Source organism: Nestor notabilis, unplaced genomic scaffold (genome assembly GCF_000696875.1).
Source record: "Nestor notabilis isolate BGI_N333 unplaced genomic scaffold, ASM69687v1 scaffold793, whole genome shotgun sequence".
Taxonomy (NCBI): domain Eukaryota; kingdom Metazoa; phylum Chordata; class Aves; order Psittaciformes; family Psittacidae; genus Nestor; species Nestor notabilis.
Genome location: NW_009923055.1, coordinates 62,374 through 76,098, shown reverse-complemented (window position 1 = coordinate 76,098; position 13,725 = coordinate 62,374). Strand labels below are relative to the sequence as shown.

General features: G+C 36.6%; 1 protein-coding gene across 1 annotated transcript in view; it reads right to left on the bottom strand.

Moving 5' to 3' along the window:
* Positions 1-9,943: 9,943 nt before the first annotated feature.
* LOC104403684 (serine/threonine-protein kinase DCLK1-like) overlaps positions 9,944-13,725 on the bottom strand; it is a gene marked incomplete at its 5' end in the record, with an annotated part of 45,316 nt that continues 41,534 nt past the window's right edge. Inside the window, one exon of the mRNA XM_010011917.1 lies at positions 9,944-10,616. Coding sequence (XP_010010219.1) covers positions 10,559-10,616 — 58 coding nt within the window. The remainder of the gene's footprint in view (positions 10,617-13,725) is intronic.

The window sequence follows — 13,725 nt, the reverse complement described above, 5'->3', positions numbered from 1 at the left end:
ATTTTTACCTAGTCACAAGCTATTCTTCACTATGTATTCCCTATGTATTCTTCACTGTATATTCACTGTGTATTCTTCACTATGAAGGCAGTGAGGGGCTGAAACAGATTGCCCAGAGAGGTTGTGAATGCCCCATCCCTGGAAGTGTTCCAGTGCTCAAGGCCTGGTTGGATGGGGCTTTGAGCAACCCAGTCTAGTGGAAGGTGCCCCTGCCTGTGGCAGGGAGTTGGAACTAGATGAGCTTTAAGTTCCTTCCTAACCCAAACCATTTTATGGTTATATGGTTCTATAAGCTGCTGCTGATTGCACAGTGCAGAGGAACCTCACAGATGCTGTTTTCTGGCAGAAACCAGCAGTGCAAGGCCTACGTGATGGTGTACAGTTGGCCGGGGTTTAGTTTTCTGCCTACACCACCATGACTGGAAAACACTGCGTAGCCAGCACAGCTCTGGGGCAGAGCAAAAACCTACAACCAGGGCAGCATCTAGGTTTAAGGTTTCCAGCAACTTCCTTTTCCTGTCTTGAAGGTTAAGTGGCAACAAATAATAAAGCTGTGTCTCATTTATCACCCTGGGGCAAATGACTGCAAGATAGAGTCTCTGTGTGTCTTCCATCATTGTCCTTTAAAAAGCATTGGAAAAACCTAAAGCATGTAGGCAATCTGAAGGCAATACATGATTCCCCCTCTCCACGTATTCCCTGTTTTACTGAGCATATATAATATTTAAACATAAATGGCGTCCCAACTTCCTCCAAGTCTTTCTTCTTTCACTACTGTAGTTTTTTCACATCATCCCACTCTTTCAAAACAAAATATGACTTGAAAGATCCAGATATAAAGAAGAAAAGAGTAGAACGTGATCCCAGCAGACACAATACTTGCCCCTTACTTTCATTTACAGTTTAAGCCACCACTGCTGTTTAAAGTAGTCCCATCTTCCCATTGCAGCAGTCATTATTTTAATACCCTTTTTCCTTTCATGCTGGTGTATTGGAGCAATGAACAGAACCAGGTAGTTAATGCGGGATAAAACTTTTGTATTTGCCTGGAGCAATTTCTCCAATCTGTTTTACCACATGGATGTAAAACACTTATAGTGAACAAGAAAAGGGGAGTGTAGGAAGGAGAAAGAAACAAGTAGCTTGGAGGGGCTGGTGGTGTGTGGAGATTCTTCCAACAGAAAAGGTCTGTTTTATTTGAAGACAGCAAAGGTTCATGAAGGTTTATGGTTTTCACAAATCACTAGCCTTTGTTTTAGCATGCCAAATCTTGTACTGCCAGTAAGATGGAGGATACTCTCTTTGAGAAGACAAAGTCCAAAAGGGAAAATACCACATGCCTATATCCCTATTGTCAGTTCATAATCTCTGTGAACATAAAAATTCGTCTTTAAGACAGACAGATATCTTTGACAGACTCTTTAGTTTTGCATCTATCTATCTCCTGTGTCAAGAATTGTTCCGTAAACCAGCTGTTAAATAGCAACTATTAACTTGTAAATGAGAGTAGGATGAAATACACGCTTTTATCAACATAGATAAAATAGCACTTTTTCTGCCTTTCAGCAAAAAGAATCAGATAACCCTGGTGGGATCTCATATTGCTCAGACTCCTCATTTGTTAGCTTTTACACTCCAGCACACTTGCTGATTATGCATGAAGTATAAAATCAAAACTAAATCAATTGTCTGAACAAATGAAAAAGTACACTATGCAATGCATTATTCTCTAGTCTTCTATTGTGCTTCTTCATTCACCTGCTAATTCCCAAAATCCAGCCATTTACAATGAAACTTCCAGTCATTAGTGGGATTTAGCAGGGTTCCACTGTAAAACAGTATTCACTTTTCTCATGCGAATTGGTATGTATAGTGTTGAACGGCACCAGATACAAAGACTGTCAGTCCACAACTATATTTGACTTCCATACTTATCCAAACTCACGTCCTGCACTTGGAAATTAACACATGAAGTGCAGATTTTTTGAATAGTTGCTTCTTTTTTTTATAATCGTGTTCATTGAGACTCGCTTGGGGGCAGAGGTTTATGTGGGAAAACTACGATATGGCTGCATGACTAATTTTTAAAGCCTCTGCACAGCTTCTCAGGAATGCAGCAGGATATAACTCCTTAGTGGCTTTCTTGTGATGACTGAATTGAAATATATTGTAATGCTCCTTTGCTCAAGAAAGGAGCATTGTTGGAAGTTGAGACTAGAGTTGAAGTATTACGTAAGTGATTTGTCCTTTTCTACTCTTTTATTACCATTTTAGAGCAAATATTTTACATAAAATTAAGCAACAAACAGCTTATAAGTTAAGGTGATAATGTCAGATCTCATTCCTGTTCATTTACATTTATTAGCATAAGTGGCAGGATTTGAAAAATACCATTTGGCTTCCTTTGTTATTTTTGCAGGAATATGTATCATCCAGAAATCATTTAATTAGTACCTTGAAAATAAAAGATTCATCTAAGCAAGTCAAACCACATAGCAATTCCTAAGTTTCTTATTTTTCAAAAGAAATGAGAATTTTTCTAAATAAAAATGATTTAGAAACTTTTTCAAAGGCCAACAGTTCCTTAGATAGCTTTTTAGCATGCATGAGGAAAGTGCTATTTAATTTCACACTCAACTAATCCTTTAACAATTTTCTTTCAGGCAGAATATAAAAGGTTATTAATTCCTTAATAAAATAAAAAATAAGTTACAGTGGATATGTCTTTAACCTTGGACCGGTTTGAGTAATTTTTTTCCCCTCAGGTAAGACACCAAAGATCAGCACAAGTAGCAAGTGATAAATTGACATCTGGGAATTACACAGGAGTACTCCTCCTCCCTTTTTTTCAGATCGACTCTCTCTGGAAATGCCTCTTTGAAGGCACAAACTACTTCTGGTTTTAGCATCACTCAGTCAGTTTTATTCCTCCCACCCCTTAACTATCTATGGCAAAAGCTGTCAAGACCTCATGTTACCCACCTTAAATTTTAACTCCCTATTACAGTGAAGTAATTTCACCAGCACTACACATAGTTAAGATTCATGATGAACGCCAAACTGTCAGAAGTTCCTGTCTTAAAGGCTAATTTGCCATTTCCTATGTGCTTGGGTTTGCTGAATAAAAAAAAAATCGATCTGTCTCCTTTGCAAGATACAGCACCAGGAATTCCCGTGGACATATGATCCATTGCATTTATACCTTACAAATAATCTCGTCTCTCAGTTTATCAATTCATCTTTTATCAATTCTCAAACTCTCACCATATTATGCATCCCAGCTTCTATGCTGTGGGCATTCTGTTTGAAAAGAAGATAAAATTATAGGTACTGTTATTCATATAAGACCCTTCTGGTCTATTAGCAGATTTTGAAGCATTCCAGGCACATAATGAGATGTGTTGGAAAAAGAAGTTATTACCTCTGAACAGCAATGGTGATGGTAGTGATGATGATGGTGGTACTAGTAACAGCAGTAGCAGTAACAGTAATAGTAGGAATGTCAGCTCCTCTTAAGAGTAGCTCTAAACAAGTAAGTTAGGCTTCTTTCTCATAAATGCTTTTTTCTCCAGGCACTTAAAATTAGATGTGTATGTACAACTCATCACTAGCTTTAAAATCTGTTAGGAAGAGAAATACAAGGTATCTTCTGGGTTTCTGAGTCCAGTGTCTTCCTACAACAGGAAACATACATGAGGACACATCAGAAACACATCAAGAATAAAGTTTCTCATCAACAGATCAAGTTCCACCTCAAAATTAACTGGAATTTCTTGGCTCCAATGGTTCAGTTGGAAAAAAACTTGAAATTATGTTTGATCAGCTGGTCAGAAACCATCTTCCAAATGCCAGTCAGCATTTTTTATGGCTAATCTTTACCTATATGCTTTTTTCTAGCTCTGTCATTTAGAATAAACAGTTATTTTCTCAACCTGACATTTACTCATGGCTTGATAGATGTGCAGCACTGCAGGCAGATGCCAAAAAAATGGCGTAACTGTGTCTAGTGTCCCTCCCCCACCACTTAGGTAGGGTGAAGACTTTTGGAAATGACTGAGCACTGTGGTTCATCACTCAAGTCAATCAATAATAAGGATCAGGAAGAGATTTCCATCACAGGTGGGTCATTCCATGAGCTCTGTTTCATGGATACTTTTTTCCTTTTGTTCGCCCTGCTGCAGAAAACCTCAGGTAAAACAAAGCCTCAGTATGGCAAGTCAGTTCTGTTTGGTATGGATTGTCCAAGTATATATACAAACAATTATAAAATGCATAGACATCACTTTTTGAAAGCTGTCATTTCCCAAAAGGACCCATTAAGGTAGAAGCATGCTGCAGAATTCCTATTAAAAACAATTAATTTACAGTCACTTTTTAAACGCCTAATTTCCCCACTAGCCTGTATGTAACCCTACTCCAAAAAGCTAAAAACGGTCTCATTTAGTGAATATATGAGGAAAAGGTCTGCATTATGTTTGCTAAAAGAACTGGGATTTCAATTCCATCTGCTGCTGGGTGTGTTTGAGTTGTACATTAATTATGCCTGTTTGTAGCAGTAAATTTGCTGCAGATTAGTAGGTGATTAGCTCTGTGCATGGATTCATTACACTGCATGTCTCCTTTGCACTTTTATAGTTTCAAATTATTCCATGCTTATGCTTTTTAAACTGCTTTTAATACCTCTCTTATTTGGTGTGAACTTTCAACCTGTCTCATTCAGACAATTTTTTTCCCCTTAAGAGAAAACACGTTCCTTTGATTCTTCTCTAGTGGACCCTTTTGGCTGGTGTAATGTCAGCTTTGTCTATGGTTCTAAGATACAAGATGAAACTGCTTCTTCTCCCAGTCTTACAGGGAAACTCAGCATATTCACATTCAGTATTTGCTACATGGAATGACTTAAACTAATGTATTTAGGAATTACATGAGCACTCAGCAGTATGTATATACCTACCCATTACTGCACAGACTTTAAATCCTTGTCACGTAAAAATAAAACTTTCCCACTTGTAGAGCACTTCTGCTCTTGATCACTGAGTTTTCTCCCTGGTTTTCAAAATGCCCAAAAGTTCTGAACTGTCTCCTTTGTAGTTAAGACCTGTGAGATATGCTTGAAAATGTAACACATCTGAACTGAGCTGCATAAAAACTGCCTTTATGTCTGTGTGTGTCAATGTTTGTGTACACTTAGAAAATAAATGTCTAAGAGGTCAAGCTGATTTCCCTCATATTTTAGGAAAAGAATCACTCTGAGCTGAAAAATTATATGCCAAGTTTCTGCCTGAAGCAAATTTCTACAATCAAATTAAGAACCTTTGAGACCAAGAGTTTACAATAGAAATACTAACACATCCTTAACCATGGCAGCACTAGCAGCCACTGCAGTGATATTAAGAAAGCTCTCCCTGCCCACTACCTAAACTAAATAAAAAAGATGCCATTTTTGAACATATACCCCAGGCTACCAAATAACAATGATTTAATGTACTTGCCCTGTGGTAACACAGTAGCACTGCAAATCTCTGAGCCAATTTCTCCTTTCTTTTCTTTTTTTTTTTTTCTTTTAAAATATATGCCCTGTAGAGAAAGGATTGCAATTTAGCTCTTATTTGTGGATATATCGCTTTCATTTCGACAATTCTTGAAAGCCTTCCTACTGCCACATGCTACTGTATGCAAGCACCCAACTGAATAAAGACCCACCAGGCTTTTTCAGGAGTTTATTCACAGGTTTGGCTTTGCTTATTGTAGTATGCACCACATTTAAATTAGATGAGGGCTACTGTAAAGCAATAACATTGTCAATGACTGGAATCTCACTTTCCCCTCTAACAGTCTGAAGCAAATTAATGTATTGGTTGTTCATTAACAAGTAAACAGTTTCTGCTACAATGTCAAGGAAAAAGAATGTGTTCATTAATATGAACAATCGTCATCTACAAAGATGATTTACACAATGCATGTCATGAGATAGCTTTCCCCTAACTAGTACACTACCAAACTGAAAAGCTGATTCTTAGGACTTTCTTGAAATTACAATATTGTTTGTTTACCTATAAGAAAGACAGGCTCAGTCACCTATGCCACCATTGTAAGCTCTATAGTAAGTACTTAAAAAAAGAGAGATTTCTGGAGTCACTTGTGGAATTAATAAAATTGATAACTACAGACTTACACTGCATCAATGATACATATTATTCCTGTGATAAGCTAAAAATAAGATTTGGTTATAGAAATTCCTTAAACAACAACACTTAAATTATTTCAAACTTGAAATTTTTCAAGAATTTTCTGAAAAAATCAGCAAACACTGGCTAAAAAAGCAAAGCAGTTTGGATACACCAATGTAATCAGCATGCCTAGTGCTTTTCTGTTAACCCTCTGAGTAAAACCATAGTATTCTGGATCTTTTTTGTGCATTAATGCTATCAAAATTGTAAATTACAGAAATATTAATTTATATGTCATGACTTAATGAATCATGCTCTAAATATACTCTGGCTAGGCACCTCATCTAGTGAGCTACTCATCCGTTCTCAGGTTTTAATTATCCACTGAAGAAGCCAGTCTTTAGCAACTGTAAGGGAATTTTAGATAATTGCCCTAGATTTGATGCTTAACTATTAGATGAGTACACGTAAATGAGACAACGCCCAGCTCGGTGCCATTGACCTAATCCTGTGCTATCACCTATCAGTACTACATTTTCACATCAAAGTTTATTCACTGAATGTAAGCTCACTAAAATATTGCACTTATGTTGGAGTCCACAATATCCCCACTCACATTTAATTGAGAAAATTTAATCTGGAAGTCATCCTGTTCTACACTTTTTTTAATATTAAGATCGGATTGTCAAGCGACCTGAAGCACCCTTTGGAAGTGCTCCTCTCCATCTCCCTGGTGATAGACAGTCCCTACTAGCACTGCCATCCGTCTCAGCTAACTACACAGGCTTGGTGGGAGGAAGTTGGCCTTATGCATGTAATAAGCATTAGAAAAAAACTGTTGTCACATTTAGCAACAGTATGATGCAATGATTAAAAAGGGAAATGAAGGAAGAAATCAGGAGGGCTGGTATATATTATAGTAAAATGACCACACTGTGCTATGTGCTCTCTGCTCTCACAGATTATCACATTAGAAATAGTCTATTATCTTTGATTTCTTGTTTTCACTGTGTTTCAAGTATTTTTAGGGCCACATTTTCTGTCTTCACTTACCCCCAGGAATTCAGAGGTTAGACAAGAAAAAGGGCAGTCGCTGCCAAACAAGCCTGAACCATTAGTATTTCCATGAAACCATACACACATACACATATATATGGTTATATTTAAAAATATATATGGATGCAAGGATATATTTTAAAACATCATTGCAAACTTTTAAAAGAGTTTAAATATCCAGATATCTTCCCTTGAAGCCTAAAAAGGAGGCTATAAGCAATTTGAAACCCACTCTTTTACAGACCTAAAAAATAACAAGAAATAAGTATATTTTTATAGGTAAGTTCATAAAACATGAACCAAAGATCAGAAGCATATAAGATGTTGGGGAAGAGTAGGGTTTTCAGGATCTAGGATTATTTTCACATTCATTTTAAGTAGTACAAGATGGTGTAAGATGGAGCCAAACATCTTATTTTAATGATAACTCTGTATTCCATAGCAAAGCAAAGGTGATAGGAAAATCCCAGATGAGTTTTTGAATACTATTTCACATGCATAAGGTGAAGCATATTTTTATATTTAGTTTTTTGTCCTGACTTCCCTCTCTAATTAAGAAGAATGAACGTTGGCCTTTGCTTTAAGACTGCCAAAGTTTCCCAACAGTCAAGTAGCATGAGGTATTAATGGATACCTTCTTATTACCAAATGTATGTCTTTCATGTACATGGCTGAGTTGTATCTCTTCTAAAGAGAAGGCTGCAATATAATGTGGGAAGAACAATGCTGTAAGAACATGTGACATCCTGACTTACAGTAAATTGACGAAAGTAAGTGACAAGGGAGGCTTTACCTTGGCTGGGGGTTTGACGCTATGGAAAAATAATCCCTGTCCTATCCAAATGTTATCAAACTACAATCAATAACATCACAGTGGCAGTGGCTGTGCCCTATCTACCAAGGGTCTTCTCTCTGCTGTGACTCTAGGGTCAGCTGGGCATGGATCTGCCACAGACAGCCCTTTCCCAAAACCTAAAATAGGAGAATTTTTGTATAGCAGTTCCTTTCTCCCTTCACCTCTTGCCCCTGTGGAGTTCTCCAACAAGACACCTATTTGCTTCACTTGGGTTAAGATGTTATGACTCAGGTTCCAGTAACAGAGGCTGTGCACAGGCCTTCTGCCCATAGATGTATGTTCAGAGTCTCCCAATGACTTAGGGTAAGATTCATTCTACTAAACTCATAAGCTGAAGTTTGGTGTCAGATGTAAGCTTCCACCAGTAGTTTCTTCTGCCAACAATGGAGTGAGAGCAATAGGTGAACCACAGCATGAGTCCTGCCTAAAATGCATGCCCATGACAGGTGAGATGAATGAAACTTGGAAATGCTCATCCCTCTGTATTACCAAGGAAATATGGGGATCTAGTTTCTATTAAATGTCTCATTTCTAGATTATTAACACTGGGTGAATTTAAAAGTATTCTGTATGAAATGCTTGTACCACTTGTGTGAAGATTCGCAAGATGAAATGCCTGTATTTAAAATCTTTAGAGCTTTTAGTATATAAATTTTCATGATTGAGGCAATTAAAGATGCACTTTGAAGGATGGAGAAACAAAAGAATTTCAATGTTTCTTGAAATACAGTTCAAAAGATACTTCCAACTAGAAATGCAAAAGAGCATTACACCAGCTCCAACAAGCTGCAGGTAGACATTCGTTGCCACAGCTGCTCTTAGGGACAGTTCCTTGAACAAATACAACTCAGTGGAAGTGGCTCTGTAGGCAACTTGCCCTGTTCCTCCAAAATTTATTTATACTTCCTAGCAAGATCAGAAATGTCTGCTTATCTTTTTGGGCAGCATATTGATATTTCTAGTGGTATAATTTGAAAGAAAAAGGGAGAAAGAGAAAAAAAGCAAGGAGAGAGAGAGAGTCAAATACATCTATGTGACTTTTTAAAAACACTGTGAGAAAATTTTAACTTTAGAGAAGAAAACTTCCATTTTATATGAGTAATAAAAGCAAGTATAAATTTCACAATGTTTTTTATTTTAGAACAGGAGTTTGGAAGTTGCCTTTTTCATTCAAGTGATATTCTGAGTGATTTTATATTTTCTTTTCTTTTAAATTATCACATTTGAAGCAAAAATCTACAATGTGTAATATTTCTGTGAAAGCCAACTTTAGGATAATGGTTAAATAAAATGCTATAATGCTGTGTTGAGGTTTTAACAAACCAGAAATGTGTATACTGTGTGTAAACACCCATTTTATTAAATATTACAAATAGAACTGGTGAATCATTTTTAGTTTGTTCATTCTAAGACAGAACTTCCACTAATTCAGTTTAGGTTTTACATATATATGAAATTACTTGTATTTTCCCCAGTTTAGAAGTACTTTAGCTATTTTAAGTGTTATTCTTCTCAATGTTAATCTTTAAAAATTACTCTCCCAGGATAACCAGGTCATGTTGAGAGGATGCCTGTACATTTTTGAATGTGAGGCAAAGGAACCAGGAACTTCTCAGCTAGATCATTGCATACCATTACATGACAGAATGTGTCCTCAAGCCATTTCCCAAGACTCTGCATTGTCATTAGCAGCAAACGATACGGAAGCAATCTTTCGTGGCCATCATCATGTCATCTTCTGAAAACTATGAGTCTGCCCTAAACTGAATTTTCCATTTAGCCTGCATAATATCCTCCAACAACAGTCACTACCTGTGGAAGTATGATGCGGGTTTAGAAAGAGCTGCTATAGAATATACTGTTTGTTAATTTTATTTTCATTTTTAAAGCCTACATTTGTAACCCCTAAGCAATAGTGCGTTTGGTTTGGCCAGAAACAGGCAAGGAACTTTAGGGTACTATAAAAGATATGTGCGTATAAAAGCAAAAAAGCCAAAATAAAGCCCTAATGCGGGTTGTCAAGATTTAAGTTGATCGTTTACTCAGAGGGTTAACATGTGCTAAAATTACATACTGCAGTTCCTAGCTTCACTGATGAAAACATTCACTGCTTCTATCTTTAAATAAAAAAGCAAAATAGCCTTAACCCTTTGAGGATCATATTAGCAGCAAGTTGCAATCTAAACAGAGAACAAGTATTTCAATCAATTAGGAAATTATTCTTACAAAGATTCTGTGAGCACCCTTTTGTGTTCCACCATCCCAGCATTTACTGCTGGATAGATAAGTTGTAATCACTTCATACAAGTCCGAAGGATTTTCAGGGTCTCAAAGGGTTAAAGCCAAGACTTTTGAGTAAAAGTGTTTTATTAAAAGGGTGAGTTAGGTGAGCGAACAGTCTCGGATGAACTTGGTGAATAGTCTTCCGATTCGGAGTTGAGTTCAGGTGGAGCTTGCTGTTCCTTATAACGTCCCCTCACATCCTGGTTGCGTCTTCGTCGGAAAACCTGCCTCTCCTTATCAAGAGCGGTGGTCTGGCAGGGGCATAAAATAAGAATAAATGAAATTAGGCTGTGTGTGAAATGCAAAGCTAATGAAAACCATGAGTTCATGTGGCCTGCAAATACCACGGATAATAAATGTTCAGACCAAATTAAACCTGTTCTGTCTCATTCAGGTCTGAAAGGTTGAGCCCACAATATAGCTACATGCTTTAGAAGGTGCATTACCCAAACCTTAAGAGGTAGTGTGACATCATCAAGCAGATACAGTACCATATATATGCATGCCATATGTTCTACTTCTGGATGCTATTAATTTCATCCTTTAATAGATTCAAATTTCAAGCCAAATACCAACTGACCTTCCCCCCACCCTTCTCAAAATATGTATCTGTTTCTACAGGTAAGGCAGAGATATATGCTTGTCTTTGGTTTGACCTAATGAAGGCTGATCCACGCTCACCCATGTTCAAGTCAGTGCAATCAGCTAAGAAAGATGAATTGTGATGAAGTTGTCAGACAACAGAGAAAAACAAACACTGAAGGGAGCTAGCCCAGCTCTCTGACACTTTCTCATGCTGCTCTATGGATGTTCTTAGGGAGAATGCTTAATTCTGATGGAAAGACCCATTTATCATGACCACCTGTCTCCTCCTGTTAATCAAGGTCTATCAAATGAAATACTCCACTAATTTTATCTAGGTCTATCTAGAGTATCTAGGAATGGGAAAGAAGGATGTTTTCTTCACGGGCTTTATTTTTTGCTCATTCTGCAACTATCGAGAATGGAAGTCTCGATAAGATGGTTGTAACTTCTAGCCACATCCCTTCCTCTGCTTTTCTGGAACATTTACATGGTGAAACTGCAACCAATATAAGGGCAACCCAAGCCTGACTAATGATTTCAATCATGGGACTGGTTTTGTTGAGTATGGACTGCAGTCTCTAAAATCACCGTAAAATTACAGGTTCAGCAGGATGGCCTTGATTCAGCAAGAGCACTTTGACACATAGTTAACTGTCTTCTGGAGCAGGGCTGCCTTTTTAAAACGTGGCTCCTGATTGATTTGGAAAAAGCAAAACAGAAAGAGGCTACTAAGATGACATACAAAATGTAAACAATTATCTGATCATGCTACTGGAGGCAAATATAACTCTGAGAACTGAATAAGTTTGACTGGTAAGGCTTGTAAAATTTATCCCTAGTATGAAAATCTCCTTTTAAAAGAATGCAGCCAAAAGGTTATTCTGCTTCAAAGGATTTATTGTGTTCTCTTGAGACATACATGACTGATTTCTCTAGAAAATTTACCAGTTATAGTGTGAGCCTCATAGGAGAGCAGAGATGTATTTATAGCCAACATATTTTTGAGAACAGAATGAAAACTAAATCCATCATACTGGTGCAGAATAGCATTATAGCAGTTCACGCTCTAAAATAATGCAATCAGCATTCAATAATGATGTAACAGAGATGGAAAGATGGACAAGAATACAGAGCTACTATAGAAAATGGATTTAGTTAGGCTAAATGGCTGAACTATTATTTTTGTGTCTAGAACCTACATAGCACTACTTTAAAGGAGTAAAATAATTAGCTTTGATAAGTTCATCCCCATATTTTAAATAATAATTGCTACAAAATGCAACACTTTTCATCTGCTGAGAATTTCTTTGTTTACTGCTCATCTTTTGGTTAAGAGCTCTAATTTGTATTTTCAATGCCTTCTATGTTTCTTAGTCTTGAACCAATTCAGTTTTTGATTATTTTTAATGTGAAACAGAAGAATACCTAAATCTTTTACACACAGTGAATATACAGCACACAGTTTGTAATTCTGTGTGAAAATTGAAAAGAATGCAATATATTACCACTCTATAAAATACAGATTTCCATTTAAAAGATTTTTTATGCTTACAGGAAATAAGCATTTATTTGAAGTTGAAACCACATCACATCATCCTGTGGTAATAGATACTCTCCTTTGAGAAAGTTAAACATTTCTGGTTGAATAAATAAAAATACTTGTATTAAATTAAAAATTTATTTTTAAAACCTGCTACATGAGAATGGTAAATGTGTATGTAAAACCTGAAGGTATTTAAAATTAGATAAATTACACAGAAGAGAATATTTTGAATAAGAGATTCATTTTGAAATTTCGCCTGGGACATTGCTTTTTTTTAAAGGACAAAACTCTAAAATTGCAGAAGTACTTAGATAATTAGATATAAGGACACATTTTTAATGGTGTCTTTAAAAAATAAACCCCAAGATACTAGTTTGCTAATATTATTGGGGAAGCTTTGGGGGCTTTTGTTTGAATGCATTTGTTTAAATAAATATAAAGGCACTTCCTGACTCAATAATGAAAAATATTAAGCGAAAAAAATCCTGATGATCTTACCTGATCCAGCACCTTATTTCTGGCTATTCCTAACACTTCAGAAACTTCCTGAGATATTTAGAGACTATGGGTTTTGGTTTATTTTTATCCAAAGTCTCCACCACATTTAGTCTAGTTGGTATTTGCAAAGTCATGCTCGTAGACTCAGGGGCATTACTGTGGTTACTCTCCTGGGCTGAGACATTCATAGTCTTTCTCACCGAAAAAACTTTTAGAATAAAAATGTATAAAGTTATGGAGAGCCAAAGAAGGAAGAATTTATCTTGAGAAAGCAAAAATACACAGGTGGTATTCTAGCCTTTAGTATTTAACATGTCAGAACCACAAAACAGGTCACCTCTAGCCACAGATAGAGCACTTACAAGCACTACTGAACTTGCAAGATCTGGCTTACTCTACCCAATCGATGATGTTTTGAACTTCCAGTGTCTAATACACTGCCAGGTGGTATTGCCATTCTACATTCTGCACAAATACTATTTTTCATTTAGTAAGGTCATGGTTACTTTTTACCTCTAAAGAATTTAAAAATACAATAGATTAATGGTTTGGAATTCAGAGGACATGGTAAGATACATTTGAGTATTGACCGTGTGTGTTTTGTACCAGCAATTTTCACCTGCTGTACCCTCTTGTGCACACGGGTATGTTCCAAAAATCAGCTTTTTCCTTATTATTACTGCTTTTGTAGCACAGGCCTCTTATACACATTGCCTTGGTTTAAGAGACGTATT